At 33.3% G+C, this 16,798-nt stretch overlaps 1 protein-coding gene across 4 annotated transcripts in view; it reads left to right on the top strand.

The window, feature by feature from the left end:
• The window catches only part of Eip63E (cyclin dependent kinase Eip63E), a 190,530-nt gene that overhangs the window by 141,666 nt on the left and 32,066 nt on the right, over positions 1–16,798 (top strand). For all 4 annotated transcript variants that reach the window (XM_088274906.1, XM_088274923.1, XM_088274914.1 and 1 more), the window contains exon 4: positions 5,490–5,677. In XM_088274906.1, the coding sequence (XP_088131032.1) occupies positions 5,490–5,677 (188 nt within the window). The remainder of the gene's footprint in view (positions 1–5,489; positions 5,678–16,798) is intronic.

The raw sequence follows: 16,798 nt of genomic DNA, 5'->3' as shown, positions 1-16,798 counted from the left end.
ATAAATATCACCCAGTCTTCTGTATCGCGCTTCCAGCTGCATCTTCAGAAAGATACTTAATAATGTACAAAATGTAGTGTGAGAGGTGTAACAGAGTATGTACACGGTGTTTCGGCCGTGTGCATGGGGCCGGTCGGGCGAGCTAGCGCGGCGGGCGGCTGGCTCAGTTCGGGGCTCAGAGCACGCGCCGTGGCCCGCCCCCGTGGCCTAGTTCCGGAGGTCCCACCGCCATGCGCCACCCGCCCATACGAACTTAACCCATCTCGCGTTACCGCGCGGTCCTTTGTGCCTAATTGGGTAACGCTGATCCTCCAATACAACTTTACGCTACCTGAAAAAATCTCAGTCGAAATAATAGTCGGGTATGTTTGAGAAGATGCATGAATGTGGAAGAGGCGAAGAATGTTTGTAAAGACAGAGTGATGTGGCGTTATATTCTCTGAAGCGGCGTGATGGTTAGTTATTTAGAAAAAATCTCATTTCAAAAGTTTCTCGGTTCGCTGAACCTTTAATTCATTTTAATTTTTTATATTTGTTTAACATATTACATATTATACGTAAGTCACATGTATAATATTCCATATGAGTAATTTCCATTCCTCATTTTGGACATGCGATTAAGGTTAACAAGACGAAAAAACAAATAAGAAAACACAGGGCAAAATGTAAAATATTAAGCAAATAGGTTTGGTGTTGATGTAAGTCGTTTCAGAATTATATTTTAATACTTATTGTTAGGTGTAATACTTATTAAAGTAACTCACATAAGTCACGTTTTAGAAATGATTTAATAGTTAAGATATTCTTGGCCCATTACAAGAAGTTGATAAACCTTGTTTCAAGATTATGAAATACTTTTTTTACTTAATCCGTGTATTGTTTCCTCTTACCAACCACTTACAACTCCTCCACCTTATATGCAATGTAAAAAAAATACATTCACGATTTAAGATGTTCAGGTTGAATGTTTAAAATTAAGTATCGTTGAAAATATAGTTTTACGCTTACTATAGTATTTAAAGTCTCGTGGGAAGTTGAATAATGGTTCTATCATGGATGTGCTCAAAAATAAAATCAAAATATATTTTCCGACATAGTTTACATATTCAGGATTAATCGTTTGGGGGTGTTTAAATTTTTTTATTGACAGCTGAACATAAAATAAAGAAGTTTATACAGATGGGAATATATGTAGAAATCAGTATATTTACAAGCCTAACAATTATCATTGTTTGGTTTTTGCGATCTCTCTATACACTGTGTAACACTTATCATTTTACTAATGATTGACAGTGGTTATTACTCAAATTTTGAAAGCTGTTTATATTTCAAATATCAGAAACACTTTACATTTTCCAATTTAAAGTTCATATATATGTATGTCAGATTGATTGGTTTTAATTGATATTTCATGATGAATTTTCATCATTATTCCGAGAGGACTTAAATATCATTATATTTATTTATTTAAACTTCATGTACATAAAATAAATGATTTTGAGAGAATATTATAAAGTAGCGTATTTATGTCCTCTCACAATAATGCTTTTGATGAAAACTTGGTAGAAGTGAAAATACATAGATGAATAATCAATAAGGAACAATTAATTACGTGAAGAACGATCGATGAAATATAGTTTTAAGTTAAATTATTTCGATTTTGTATGCTTGTACTTGTTTCATCTCACCGCTTTTGTAAGTTTTATGTTTACCTCTTAATATACACATTTCGGGTCTGATATAATAGCATAGTGCAAATTCAATTTGACATGGCGGTTGGTTTTATGTTCTTTGTTACGTACCCTCCATTGCGAATATGGGCCATGGGTGACAGGCTTTAAAGTCACTTCGGAAAATTCTCCTGTCGAGGTGTACGAGACCGTCAAAATAATCTGACATTTCCATGCCCCATATCTACTGATAATAACGTTGTGTTTTTTCTAACGTAATAGAAATCAATATGTCCCCTAACGATGTTTGTCATTTGATGCGATGTTTTATATTCAACCGTATGTGTTTCAGTACCTTTCTGTACTCGAAACCTTTATATTAAACATTGCTTGCCTTAGACTAAAATAATAAAGTGCTCTTTCTTTCTCGGCATATTTATTTCGTTTATATAGAATCTTCAAACTGCGCAATTTAAAGAATTAAGAATTTTATCATTTTTGTCTATATTACAAATATTTTATAAGGCTTATCTTTAAAAAAAACTTTTGATTGTTGATGTTTGTCCTTGATTTTAATTATATTTTCTATATAAATTTGTTTACGTCTGGAATCCACTGTCGCAATAATTTAGACCTTAATTAAACCAAAACAAATATCATCTTTTAAAGTATTTTTTTCTAAATATTTAGGATAACTAAGTAAATACTTTTATTTACCAACTAGACCTTTGCATTCAAGACATCCTAAATTGTGTTTGATGTCAATATTTATCTGAATAAATATTGTAATTTTTTACGACTAAACAACTTTTATATTATCCACTGACACTTCGTGATGGAATTGCATTTTTAATATATTATTAGATTAAAACCAATATTTTTAGCTTTTCCACTTTATTTTTATTTGACCAGCGACCGGGTTTAAAATTATATCTCAATAAAATTATATCAAATCATGGTTATCAACTCCTGCCTTGTTTTATATATAACATAACAATTTGTGTAGCCTCCCACCAGTCTGATGATGTCGGTAACGACGAAACCCGGTCGCTGGTCAAATAAAAATAAAGTGGAAAAGCTAAAAATATTGGTTTTAATCTAATAATAGACTAAACAAGTGACTAATAAATTACCATTTTTAAACGAATACGACTATGCTAAGTCTCAGTTATTAAGAAAGCTTTGAAAGCTAGCTTTAAGCAGTTACATTTCTTCTAGTCGGATTTAAATTTTTTTACGAAAAGCGTATGTTTTTGTTTGATTTTTTATATCAAAATGATACGAAAGATAATAGTAGAAAGCGAAACGCTTAGGGGAATGAGGTATGAGATCTTTAGGGATTATCCATATCCAGGGATGTTTACTGTTTACCCTCGGCTTCCCCTTTGCGGGTGACTTCATTAAAAAGTTCTCCGTTTGGTCACAGCGATCAGAGGGTACAAGTGTATGGTACTAATTTAATCACGCGTGTCCGTGGATAAAATTTATATATTTTTCTCATACAATAACGGACTACATTATTGGGAAATTTAATGAAAGAACCTGTCACAATGTATTATGTTTTTACGTGTACTTTTGCGAAAATGTAATGAACTTTTTAATATACTTCTATTTGTTCGTATTTGTCAGAATAATATCAAAAACCCTTTTCCATGAATCTAGTTATGCGAGAAATTTATTGTCGTATTAGGAATTCAGTATAGATGATGAAATCAAAGTGACAGAGAACATAATAAAATACTCAGTCATATAATGGACTTCGATTTGTGACAAAAAATATATCAACGCGAGAAAGAAAATAGAATAAGATAGTCAAGACTACCTACACTTTTGTTTTTTGGGCGGGTGTAGAAGTGAAATGAATCTTTCATAGTTATTTTTATTCCGCAAACCTAGTGTTGTATTATTGTTTCGCAAACCTGGTATTTTATTATTATTCCACAAACTAAAATAATGCATGCTGAAATAAGCTTTATCAATAAAATTTAAAAAAAAAGGTGTGAGATGGTTTGGACACGTGGAACGAATGAATGAGGAAAGAACGGTTAAACAAATTTATGATGCGAATGTAGTTGGAAAAAGGAGCATAGGATGACCGGGAAAAACTTGGCATGATCAGGTATATCAAATACTTGAAAGCGGTCAGGTCAGGAGTCGAAATAATCGGCGGGTATGTATAAGAAGATGCATACATGTAGAAGTTACGAAGAATGTTTGCAAAGACAGAGGGATGTAACGTTCTATTCTCTCTGCCTACCCCTGCGGGGAAGCTGGGTGATGTTTAAGAAGTTAGTTAGTTTTATATTATTATTTTGCGTACTTGATGTTATATAACAATTTTACCAACCTAGTATTTTCCTCTTTGGTTTCCTCCCAGCAATGAGCAAATGCTGAGAAGTCCCTGATTAGCCTACACTAGATTATCCCTCCTGTTCCCAACACAGGTTCAAATAAAAACATATTTATTTAGTTACAAGAAACGAAAATCTACTTAATGATCTATAAACATTGTACGTAATAAGCAAGGTTATAAATAAATGCAATTCCCATCTTTAAAAAAAACTAGTATTTTATTATTTTTATAGCAAGACTTTTCAAAACAAAAAGTCATATTTTTACCATTCCTGTTGAAGTAGTTTTTTTCCTTGTTTTCCCCCACAGTTGAGTTTTGAGTGTCGCCCAAAGCCACATGTGCGCCGCGTGCCAGAGCACCCCCAATAACACTTGAAAATGTATCGTCCTCTTTGCACCGATAGATCGGTGCTGTAAGTCCTTGTTTATTCGCAGTATCTGGGCGTGAGCCTCCTCAGTCACGCCGGTCCGGGTGACTGTAAGCCGGAGGTGAGTTGTGGGGGGTGGCTCTATCTCAAACGTAACATAAATCGCGGGTAGCTCGGCATTCCTGACTGCGGAGCGGGGTAAATGGCTCACCTGGAAAATGATTTATCTCCTGGCGCACGGGGTCTGAAGCACGAGCTCGGGGACCAAGGGAGACATTTCACTCAATTATTGATACGAGAGTCCCGGAATAAAATATAGGGCATCCTCATTTTTTTTATTTTTAAATTCCTCCGCTGTCAGATAGTGTTTTTTTCTTCTTAAATTAACACGGGACTCTAAAATCTAGCTACGGTTTATGCAACACCGCTTATAATGGCCTTACTTAGGCTTTAACTTGATAAAAAAAATTAGCCTTTCCTACTCTTGAGTGGATTTACTCTTTATGTTTATAGTTACTATAATTTCCTGTAATGAGTGAAAATTCTTCACCAAAACACTCGCTGTCAGTCGGTGTCTGCAAACTTTTTGTTTAAAAAAAATCTAGAGATGTATCCATTGTATTCACTCACCCATTTAAAAAATAAGATATTTTATTTGCTTCTCCTGGAATTCTTCTGATTTGGAAAATACTGATCAAAGGAGCATTTTATTGCGAAAGTTTTTGTTTTCAGAAGTTACACCTGATTCGGAGTGATTGATTTAAAAGAACTTTTATTATATTTACTTACATGTATGAAAGAGAAAAAAAGGAGATCAATAAAACGTACAAGAATTTCGACAACTGTTTTGTTATTTTTGTAGTACCTACACAATCTCAAAAGAGTTTTCGTTACCCGAATACCGTAACTATTCTCATTTTTTTTCTTTATTTGATATTTTGACATCTCAACATAACAACGAAGAATATGGAAGTCTGGGTATTTACAGAGCTTATGACCTGTCATAGGCTGGTTAAGTGACGAAATGAAATTATGTTTATGCTACAACTGGAGAAGTGATGCTGCAATATAGTAACGTGTGTATTTTTTACTATTCCAGACTGGGCGGGCGATCATGACCGAGTCCGGCGGCAGCTGTCCGTGTCCTCGGACTCCAAGCTGCTCGACGAGGACATTCGGGAGGAGGCGAGAGTTATCCTTCGGCCGAAGAAGCCCCCCAGGCCCAAGTCGGAGGTGTTCCTCAACAACCCGCATCCCAGGAGGACCAAGCGGTTCAGCGCGTTTGGGGTGAGTGCCAATAAATGATTACTTCTATAAAAAGCCGCGCTGACGTCTTAAATACGTACGTTCACGATTGAAAACTTCGCTTTATATCACCATCTTCCTTTAGCTTGCCGTTTCAGTGGTGCGGACGTGTCTTCTTTTTCTTCTTCTACTTAAGCCTTCTGTTCTCCACTACTGGATATAGGCCTCTTTCGTATCCTTCCATTTTTTTCGGTCTGTTGCTGCTTGCAGACAGTTTCTACCCCCCACAGCGGTTATGCTGTCGGACCATATTTTTTCTTAGGTCTTCCGACACCTCTTTTATTATCTCAAGGTCTTCATCTAAAATTTTAGGGATCCATCTTGCGGGGCCATGTCTTGCATCATGTCCTGCCCATTGCCATTTGAGTCTTGCTACGCGATCCATAATATCCGCTATTCTGGTTCTGTTCCTAATTTCTTCATTTCTTATTTTATCTCGTAGGCTTACCAAGTATTGATCTTTCCATGGATCGCTGTGTGCGTTTGACCTTCTCTAAGTTTCTTTTTGTTATGCGGACATATCAGCATGCAATTTTTTCGTCGTCAAAGTGGTCGTATTTTACCACATGTACCCTAATTCTACGTAAAACTTGTTGAATCCTTCACAATGAAAGTTTTTCGAAAAAAAATGTTAAAAAGTAAAAAAAATAATCTTTTTGCTGTGCATATTAATAGTACGTACTTGTTGTATTCGCAATTTACTTATGCATTATTATTCCCTGTTGGCAAGTCAACATTCTGTGTGTTTGCGCGAAATTAATAACAACCATTTGTCATGTTACTCCGAAAGTACCGTGTTACTTTTCCTACTTCTCGACTTCCGATAAATATGCATAAGCACTTAATACATTAAGTCGTACTAAGAAATTGAGCAAACTTTTCACGTAATACGCAAATTCCCCGCGAGCTTTATACTTCATACCTCACATACACACAAACGCGAGACTGTATTTCGGCGAAGAGTCACAACTACTTGAAAGTACAATCAAAATGTTTGAAAAGGGGGGTTAACGTGTCATTCAAACAACGAGAGAGTGGATAAAATGAGCAAGGAGAAGACGTAGACGAAGGACAAAATAAACCGTAATATTCCTCCCGAGAATACTCGAAATAGATAAACTTTCAATTTTAGGGTGGAAAATCAAACGAGAATTTGACTGTTACAAAAAGTATTTTTTCATTCACTACATTTTCACCCTTAAGGTTTGTATTTTTTCTATTTATTTTTATTTTTTAACATTATTGGAATTTTAACGAGTTAAAAGAAATTACAAGTTACGTTTATAATTTTTTTAATGTTATCCCGTTTGTCATTATTACCTCTGTTCACGAGTATATAGCACGTATTCTATTGATCAAAACGTTCATACAAAAACTGACAAAAGATCTTTTAAGGACAGAAGCAGGTAAAAAAAATCTGGAACATGAACTTATATTTTGCAGAAACCAAATATGTTACAAAATATAAATTTTATTCAAAAAATAATAATGATATTAAAACAGAGACTGAAAATATGTATTAAGATTGGAACACGGAAGTCTGCTCATTTTCAGGATGACTGATTATAGGTAAAAAAATATATATAAAAATTAAAATGACTAACCACAAAGTAGTATTAATAATGTTGAGAAGATTATAGGTTTGTTTAAGCGATTACTTTACACTCCGTTGGAACATCATTTTACCCATAGTTGAATAACCATATTACTAAAATTTATAGAATTGTGTATTGTATACTCCATTTAACAGGAACATTTCACTAGCAAATTTCAGTGCTGCAAATGAATGAGAACTGGATTTTTATTTTATGTATGTGAGATTATTTCCGAATTATTTCACACGCAGGAAACATCTGAAATGCCTCTGTGGAGATATCAATAAAAACCTTAATAACTTTTAACCCTTTTAACCTAGTATTTGTGTACAACTATTTGAATACACCCAGTATACCGTAACAGCACTCTAGAGGATTTTCTTACTAAATGAAAAGCGTACAATTGTGTTTCGCCTAGTTTCAGAATAAACAAATTATTTATCTTGACACCTTTCGCGTGCAATGACCACAGGACGCGGTAGGGTGGACCCTATAGCTGGAGGCTATATTTATTTGGGTAAACTATAAACTCTCCCCTAACAAAAATGTATCGCCATTGTTTCTTGAAAGTTTCACCGTTTCTTCTCTTCCACGGGAAGATGTATGACGTCCATTTTTCCGCAACACCCTTATTCCTGTCTCGCAATTACTCGCTTGTTTTGGTGAGCATTATCGTTTTTCTTACCCCTAAAATCCCCTTCATAACCGAGTTTTTTTTTCATTGCCTCTTAAGAACGTCGTAACTTTTTATTTACAGGGGAAGTCCAGCGCCGACCCTATTTAAAAATTGAAACAAAGGGGCGAAAACAATTTTTATCCTCTTAAAATTCTAACGAAAGGTGAGATTTTTGTTTACCGGATTAACTCACCCTATCGATAAATGTTTGAAAATACCATATTTACGTGTATATTAAAAAAAAACTATATTCGTAATCTTCAAAGTACCCAGCTCAATAATTAGTTTCCGATAGAATTCTATAGTCAAGCGGAAGAGGGGCACAAGTCTCTTACATATACTATAGAACTTGTGCTTCTTTTCCGTGTCACCACAGAATTATTTAAGTCATTTGGTAAATATCTTAAATATAAATGTTTTAAAGTCTTCTACATTGAAAGATTACCACAATACAATATTATTCAATTGGTCAAAATGACCGGAGTTTCGAGAGTTAAAGTATGCCCATTTGAATATGTAGTTTTCATAAGTCTCACTGTTTATTGAATGCCTGTATTTAATTTAATTCTTAGTTCTTTTTCTAATATAATGTAATAATGAAATCTTATAACTGCCTATTATCTTCGTATTTTCCGTGCAAAACGAATCCATACATCATAATATATAATCGGTCCTTAAAGCCTCAAGGTAGGGGACTCTTAAGATTCCCTTCCATTATAAGTTTCCTCATTATAGTATTTCAGCGGTAGCTATTATGTATGAAGTTTATATATTTCTACAAAATGAATATGTTGAACAAATAAACATATTACTCATGTAATTTAAAATAAAAATAAAAATTCCATAACTTATTCCATTTTGATTACAGATTACATTTTAATGTTAACAAATACTATCTACAAAACCTTTATTTAACCTTACGAATAAGTGGTACTGAGGTGTTTTTTATTATTAAAAGTCTGTATGCACGTACCTCGATTCTTCGAAATTTCTAACTTTGGAAACAATAATTTATCTGGTTATGCTATGTCTTTATAGACCTTTCTTGATTTTAATACGAGAAATATTCACTTCACGAATCAGTATAACTGTTTTTTTTATTTGTCATCAATTTACATCATATCTTAATTTTACGGGTGCTTTCCTATTTTCCATATTTCCATGAAAAGAGTTAAATATTTAATTCTCACTTTCTCTTTCACATTGTTAAATTTAACCCTTTGCCATTTGATCATATAAATTATGCACATTCGAGTAAAACTGATATTATGAGCTCTAATCTTTAATTGGGGTAATTTCTACAGTTTATGGCTCCATCTATCTATTTTATTGTTCCTGCGTATGCAGATGAGTATAACATGTCTCCAGCAGAAGTAAAATAACAATATTTCACCAATAAATAAAATTTTATAGACCAATAAACGATTTATACAAACGACACGTCATAAAAATTCTGCCGATTTTTCGTCGCTATAATAATATTGCCTTACAATACTAATATCAATTCTTTTTCTTGTTTTCTGTCTACTTAAAACTTTTTTGCATATTTTTTTCTTTATTTGCTATTGTGTTTACTTGTATTTGTTACTTTATTAATGATTTCCGGGTTGATATAAGAAATTATTTATATTAGTTACTATTTCTCGTTTAAAATATGATATTGCGTTTAACAAGCCGTAAAAAACGTTCGTTACAAAATTATCGTATCCCACCTGTCCAAGATCTGTAATAGGCTATCCAATTAGATGTGAAAACGTTTCCTTTATGTTAAAATTAATCGAGTAAAAATGGCTAAGGACCCTTCTCGCTAAGGGCACTCGTGTAGAAACGTTAAAATCGAACTTTATTTGTCGTAATACCCTCATTCTGCTTTATGATTGCATATTTTTCCGAATGCCCTTTGCCCTCGGGATATTTTTCCGTACCTCTTTAATGAATGCTATCCTTCGACTTATTTCTCATAGTATATTATTAAAAAAATAAAAAATATTAGATGGCGTTCTGAATTGCTTCGTAACGGTTTTTATTCTACTCTATTTATCCGAATAAGATTTAATGTTCAAACATTATTGTTATACGTTGACAAGCTACCATACCCATTCCCGTGATTGAAATACGAACATGATCCTACGAAATTTGTTTTTCCTTACAATTTTTATATTGTTGAAGAAATTTTTGCATTAAAATATGGATAATAGATTGAATTGTGAATAAATATTCAAGCATTTTAATTTCGACATAGTACATATTATTTGGCTGATATAATTTTGGATTCTCCGTTAAAGAAAAATAATGTGTTTTTATTATATACCCAAATATTTTAATTGCATACTATCTTCATTACGCGGCTTTTATTTTTAATTTTTAAAAAGGTATACATGTAAGTGTGGTAGGTAGGGTGGGTTCGAACCCACCCTACCTACCACACTTAACTTAACTCGTAAAACTAAACTTAACTTAACTTAACTCGTCAAATTCGTATTACTCTACAATTATTGATATGTTGTCTTATATTTATTGAGACCTGCCGTATTAAAAAAAACAATGATCGATTTATTTTGTACATTTCAAAACAAAACAGATATGTATTATTTCTCTCGGTCCTCGATTATTCCACTAAATAAATCAATTTTATTACTTTTCGGAAGAACCGCATAGAATCCGAAGCATGAAATCTGTGACGTTCATTGCATCGTTGACGTTCATTTTCGTTTATTTGATATTATATTATTTGGTTTATTACCTTAGTAGGGACATTAATAACTTAAACAAATAATTAAGTTATTAAACAAATATTATAATGTCGCATTTTTACGCTACCGTTTTCTTCTTTTACCGCCAATATTGAGCCACAGTCAGTGCAATAGGTTGATAAACTTTTTTAATGTATCGTTAATTACATGAAAGCAAGTTCACTCTTTAGTTTTCATTTTTTTATGTCAAGACACCTCACGCGTCTCGTCGGCGGAGATATTCAATCGTACTTTATTTTTTAACGTTTGTTACAGTTGTAAATAATACAAAAATAACCTATACACACGAAAAACTGTTTTATATATTAAATCCTGATTGCGAACGAATTTCTTCATTTTACCTTTGCTTCATATTTTGGGTCTCCTCTTACCTTTGCTGGCAACAAATTAATATTGAAGGAACTACAAATTCAAGTGTTCTTCTTCCATGTTTGTTGTTGCGAACTCTCGTTGTGGGTGAAGTGGGTATCATAGTCAGGCAACAAAGGATTTTTATACTTTTGTAAGTTGCTCAACTATGATATCTATCCACATTTTGTCCCCAAACTGGAATACATTTTATATTTTGTGGCATTAATTATTTGTCCATTTCCGTAGTGTAGTGGTCAGCGCGTTTGGCTATCGTGCCGGAGGTCCCGGGTTCCATTCCTAAGGGGGCGAACATATATATTTGGAGGATTTTGTATCAATGAATATTTATACATCGCTCACTCCTTTCAACATCATATATAAAAAAAACTTGACTTTTCAGGAGATCGTTTTTAAAGTTTAAGAATATAATAAAATGTATTAAAAATAAATATCGAACCAATTATTGAACTTTTTACTGTGCAACAGATCTTTTTAGGTAAAACCTGAAGGTTTTTTCTCCATTAGAAAAATTAGTATTTAAAAAAAATAATTGAATTTTCTTCAAAATGCAAAAATAAAACTTTCTGCCCAGTAGCGGGTAAATATTAAGTTAAGAATATGCCACTTTTGCTGGGATACAGTACATTTCCTGGGCATTCCGAAAACATGCATAACTGTAAATTGACCATATTATTATTATGACGATATGACAATGCTGAAATGAGTGAGATATATGTGTATATTAGATTTTATATATTATGAAGTCATTCTCATCTGAAATCCAACCTTAGCGTTAGTCCGCCTCCGTAATGTGATTTGTGACATTTATGGGTACCAAAAGTGAGCCTTATTCCGGAGTTAATAATATTTTACCGTAATCGATATACGTACGGAAAATGGTAGACAAAATAATTACGTAATTTTGGTATTGCGAAATGAAAATAACGCTTCCGTATCGTATATCCGCTTTCGGAATGTTTCTGTAGAATGTTCGTTTTATGTATTTAATCCTAACACGTGCTGTGTTCCCTGTTCGAATCTGTCGACCTCCGGCACATTACCACAAATCACAATTTAACGATAAAGCTTTTTAGGAGCTTTCCCACCTTAGTCTACCCTTTCCATTTTATCTATAGCCCGCACCTACCGGCTGAGGGGTTCACGCGACCTTGTTCGAGAAAAAAAATATCGCGAAATTGCTTCTAGACTGTTTGGATTTCCACCAAATCTCGCCGCGAGAGAATATCGAACGCTCTTTGTGATATAACAAAAAACAGCGTACAATACTTTCTGTAGCTCTTAAAATCCCAATGTTCTAGAAACTGCCGTGATTTTGTTTTCATTACTTTCGAAACTATGTTCAAAGTTTTGATTTACATTTCTATGAAAAAAGTTTTTTTTTTAAATGTTTTCAACCCTTATAAAACAGTATTAAATTACTATTTCTTTTGAAATAAATGTTTTTGAGTGGAATTCAGTCTCGTGGTATTTGAGACTTTTGAATTTCTGTTATTTCATCAGTTCTGTGAATTTTTAATGATTACTAAATGTGTTTTATTTAGATTCCTCTGCGAAAAGGCCTCGCGATAATTTTTCCAGTGTAAGAAAAAAGTGTAAGAAAATGTGAATTTTAATTATTTAGTACTTTATTTAAAAAGTACATACATGTATATTAACAATATAACACTTAACAATAAAATTATTTTTAATTCATCGTTTACAGCCATCTTTGTTGGATTTAATTTCTCTCATTTTATGTTACATCTTTTCAATGCCGATTTATTATAGTGACGTATTTTATTTTTTATAGCTTTTTTTCAAACTTTGGTGTAAATTTCAGTTGTGTAGAGACAAGTAGAGAATCAAACAACATTTTAAAAAATCGACCCTATCATATTGTCATTAGTACGGTTATAGATACTCAAAATGTATATCAAAACAACCATTAAAAATAACTTTCATTATAAACATGTTTTATCTCCATTCTTAATATTTATATCTATCTACTCTTGGATATATTTGAACATAAAACGTTTATGAATTGTCAAAAGAAATGGTATAATATTTCAGTCAGATTCTGTTTACTGTATACTTTAATGATGTTTATTACTTGGTAAAAAGTCTCGGGACAAAATATTTTAATATTAAATGATATCAAAGAGATTCAAAACATGTAATCATATTTACAACTGTTAACCGTATGGTGAGGGATCTCGTCCAATCATTCTGTTTGTTTACCTGCCGCCGTTAGCGAGGGATTAATTTAATAAATTTGAGCATCGGTTTCGGAAGCCTCTCCACCGCCGCCGACAGTGTTCAGTGTTCTGTACGTGTCGGCCCTTGATACACGGCACCCATTAAGCTGCCACCCCTTCAGCGGTCTACGTTCTGTGCCGTATTATTATACGGCCGATAGGTATTCCTTCCTGCCGGGAGCGGGGGTTAATACTAACGGCATTGTTATTGCCGTCATCACTTAACGCTAATCCGCCCTAATGTTACCTGTTTCATCGCTTTAATTAATCTATAGTATTTTGTTTTATTTCGCTGCACAGCATGTCGTCGCCATACACCAACGTTCAATAATTGTGTTCAGTCTTTGAGTTCGTATTGGTTTTTTTCATAGAGGGATATTATTTACAACATTTTGAGTGTGTCCAAATACTATCACAAAACTGGATTATCTCCAAAAAGCTTCTTCATCTCACCAAAAGATGTCTCCAGTGAAAATTCTAGTGATTCAAGTACAATGTTTCGAAATGGGATTATATTTATAGAAGTTCCAAGAATTTGAGTAATGTGGTTGTCAATCATGGGTAGGATTGTTTATGTTATACGTGTGTAAAGTGATCACTTAAACCAGCTTTTGACGGTCGTAATCCCCGTAAATGCGCAGACTTCCATATTCTTCTTTATCTGTGTTGAGATGTCTAAAAAGGGGGAAATTATGACTTTTTTTTCACTTAGTTTATTTGAACAATACCCGAATGCCGTCGAAAAAAAGGAGCATTTATGTGGTTCAAAATAAATATAATACCTCGTACCTTTTACCTGCTCTAAATTGCATGATTTCATTTGTGCCTTTCTTCAGGTAGACCCCAAGAGATGTAAAAACATATTCATGATATTCTTGATATGTTTTTAGCCAATTTAGGCGCTCGAAGTTCAATCAATACCTGCACATTTTTTCCCCAAAATTAGTCGGTCTACGTTTTTATTACTGGTAAAATATATGATTTGAGAAATTTGTTTCCGGAAAATTATTTGGAAAATCACTCGGAAAATTGACCCGCAATCGGGCGCCGACAAAGCGGGTTTACGATTGCTCACGATAATGCCTTCAGACATTTCGGGAGTAAAGTGGCCGGAAGAGAAAAGGGTATCGCGGCGACTTAATTCCAGCCCCTTCGCCTTGTTTTAATAAGACTATGGAAAAATTAGTGGAAGATTTATTTAATGTGACGGGGCGTTGTAATTAATTAATAATCTGAACTCGATATGGCTAAGTCTCTTTGAATGTTTATTATTGTATTATATAAACGTACATCTAGGATTTCTTATTTTTCCACTGAACCTAGTGGTGTTTCTACGGTCCTATGGTATAATTAATGATCAGATGTGTCTCGATGCGACACAGCGTGAGAAAGCGCACATTTTTTAATGTGTATTAATTCCAGAGATAATGTATCATTTAGATAATTATACATGAGTATGTTAGTAGTAGTAGTTTAAAGTTTTGTAAGATAACATCATTGAAGAAGTTTATGAATTATTCATCATCATTATACGCCTCCATTGTTTGGCGTACATTAGTTTTAATACATACGAACCAAGCGGGTAATGTTGTACTATATATATTATAGTGTTTAGTTTAGTTAGTCTGCCATGTCAATTGAGGAAAGGGACATTGTTTGCATTCCTACCCGGGAGCATTCCACTGCATGTAGGTCCATTATATCATACTGGTATAATACTTCCCGCCCTCGAACATTTGAATCATGATGCATTTTAAAGATGATGCGTCTAAATTAGTTGCAATGGAAATACCACGACCTATGATTCATAAACCCACACAGATGTTGTGACAGGGAACCATTAATACTACAGTAATTTAACTCGACTGTAAATTTTAAAGTCCCCATAGGACTGTCTCTATCCACATTTCAATTGCATTAATTTAACGCTGTAATTTTTCTTTTGTAACCAGAGGGAAGGTAGTTTAAATTCAGATTTATGTTAAAATGGTAATAACTTAACTCTTATAAAATTTGCTTTTCTCCAATGTTAATTATAATTTTTTCATGTTTGTAACTTAGACCTGGGCATCGATTACATACGGAGGATAAAATTTTAACAACGTCGGGCAGAAAACTTTAAGTAGACCCTTCTCACCAAAAATTAAAATATCTAATGTTATATTCCTGACAACACATATCGGCAACCCATTACAAAATGCCAAAAGCCGTTAGAAATAAAAGTTTAAATGTTACATAATTAAAGTGATCTTCACTACGTAGTTAACTCGTTAACTTTTAACTGTAATTCCAGTCTTGGGCTGCCGTTCCAAACAGATATTAACTACAATACGCAGTGTAGATAACTTTTACTTTCTTAACTTTTATTTCTAATATCTTATCGATCCTTATTATTAGAAATTTAATTTCATATTTATTTTTATATTGATATTTTTACCGAACAGACGTTAAGTTTATGTACGCTACGTAGTTAACGTGTTATCTTGTTACTCTAATTCCGGCCCTGAAAAGGTGGTAAAATAATATTTTGTATTATCGTTTATTTTCAACAATATTCTTGTTTTTGTTTTTAATATCACATATATTGAAAATTAAAAATACCATAATATGGCATTTTGAAAACGATGGTGAATATCACATGTATTGAAAATCAAAATACCATAATATTAACCTATTTCTATTCAAATAAGGTACTTTATATTCGTTCAACAAAAATCGTGTCGGAATTCTGTCAAAGAAAAAAGGTGGCAACGTTTTTAGGTTACCTTTTTTATTATTAAATAACCTATTTTTCTTTAAAAACTTTTTTCTGGGAGAGGTAATGAATGTATGTATTATAAAAGTTTTGCCATCGTTCCTCGCGAGTTTTAGAACGTCAGAAAGTCTGACGTTTGTATTGGGCTAAGTTTTACCCGGGGATTTCGCGGAAGCTCGCTTTCCCTCACTAGATGATGTCGGTTACACGCGCTTTCGGTCTGGTTTATGGCTTCCACGCGAGACAAGCAGATAAATCATTATTAATGATCGATTTTTGTCTTCTGCCATTCGCCATATTTAAGCCACGAGAGTGAGAAATTTATGGCTGCAGCTTGATCGGCATAGTCGAAGCTTTGCCATACAAACTAATTAGTTCGCTAAGCCAGTACACGCGCAAATCCTAAATCCCTATAAGTTCACCGGACTTATATTTAGTACAATTTATGCTTTCTAGTGACGACATCCATTTTGTCCTTGGTATTTCTGTTCATATTATCTTTCTTTTACTTCACAATTAATTTTATTACTAAATATAGACATGTTTTTTTACAAGTTTAACATATTTGATACTAAAATATTACTTATGTTCTGCTATCGAATACGCAAATTGTATGCATTGCAAAGTATGCCTTACACTTCATGGCAAAAATACTTTTTTTTATCAAAGAATCAAAGGGGTCTTAAAATCTGTATTAGATGTATGTATAACATAATAA

Source organism: Brachycentrus maculatus, unplaced genomic scaffold (assembly GCF_059751285.1).
Source record: "Brachycentrus maculatus isolate JH-2025_06_01 unplaced genomic scaffold, ASM5975128v1 h1tg000036l, whole genome shotgun sequence".
Taxonomy (NCBI): domain Eukaryota; kingdom Metazoa; phylum Arthropoda; class Insecta; order Trichoptera; family Brachycentridae; genus Brachycentrus; species Brachycentrus maculatus.
This window is presented reverse-complemented; position numbering and strand designations above follow the sequence as displayed.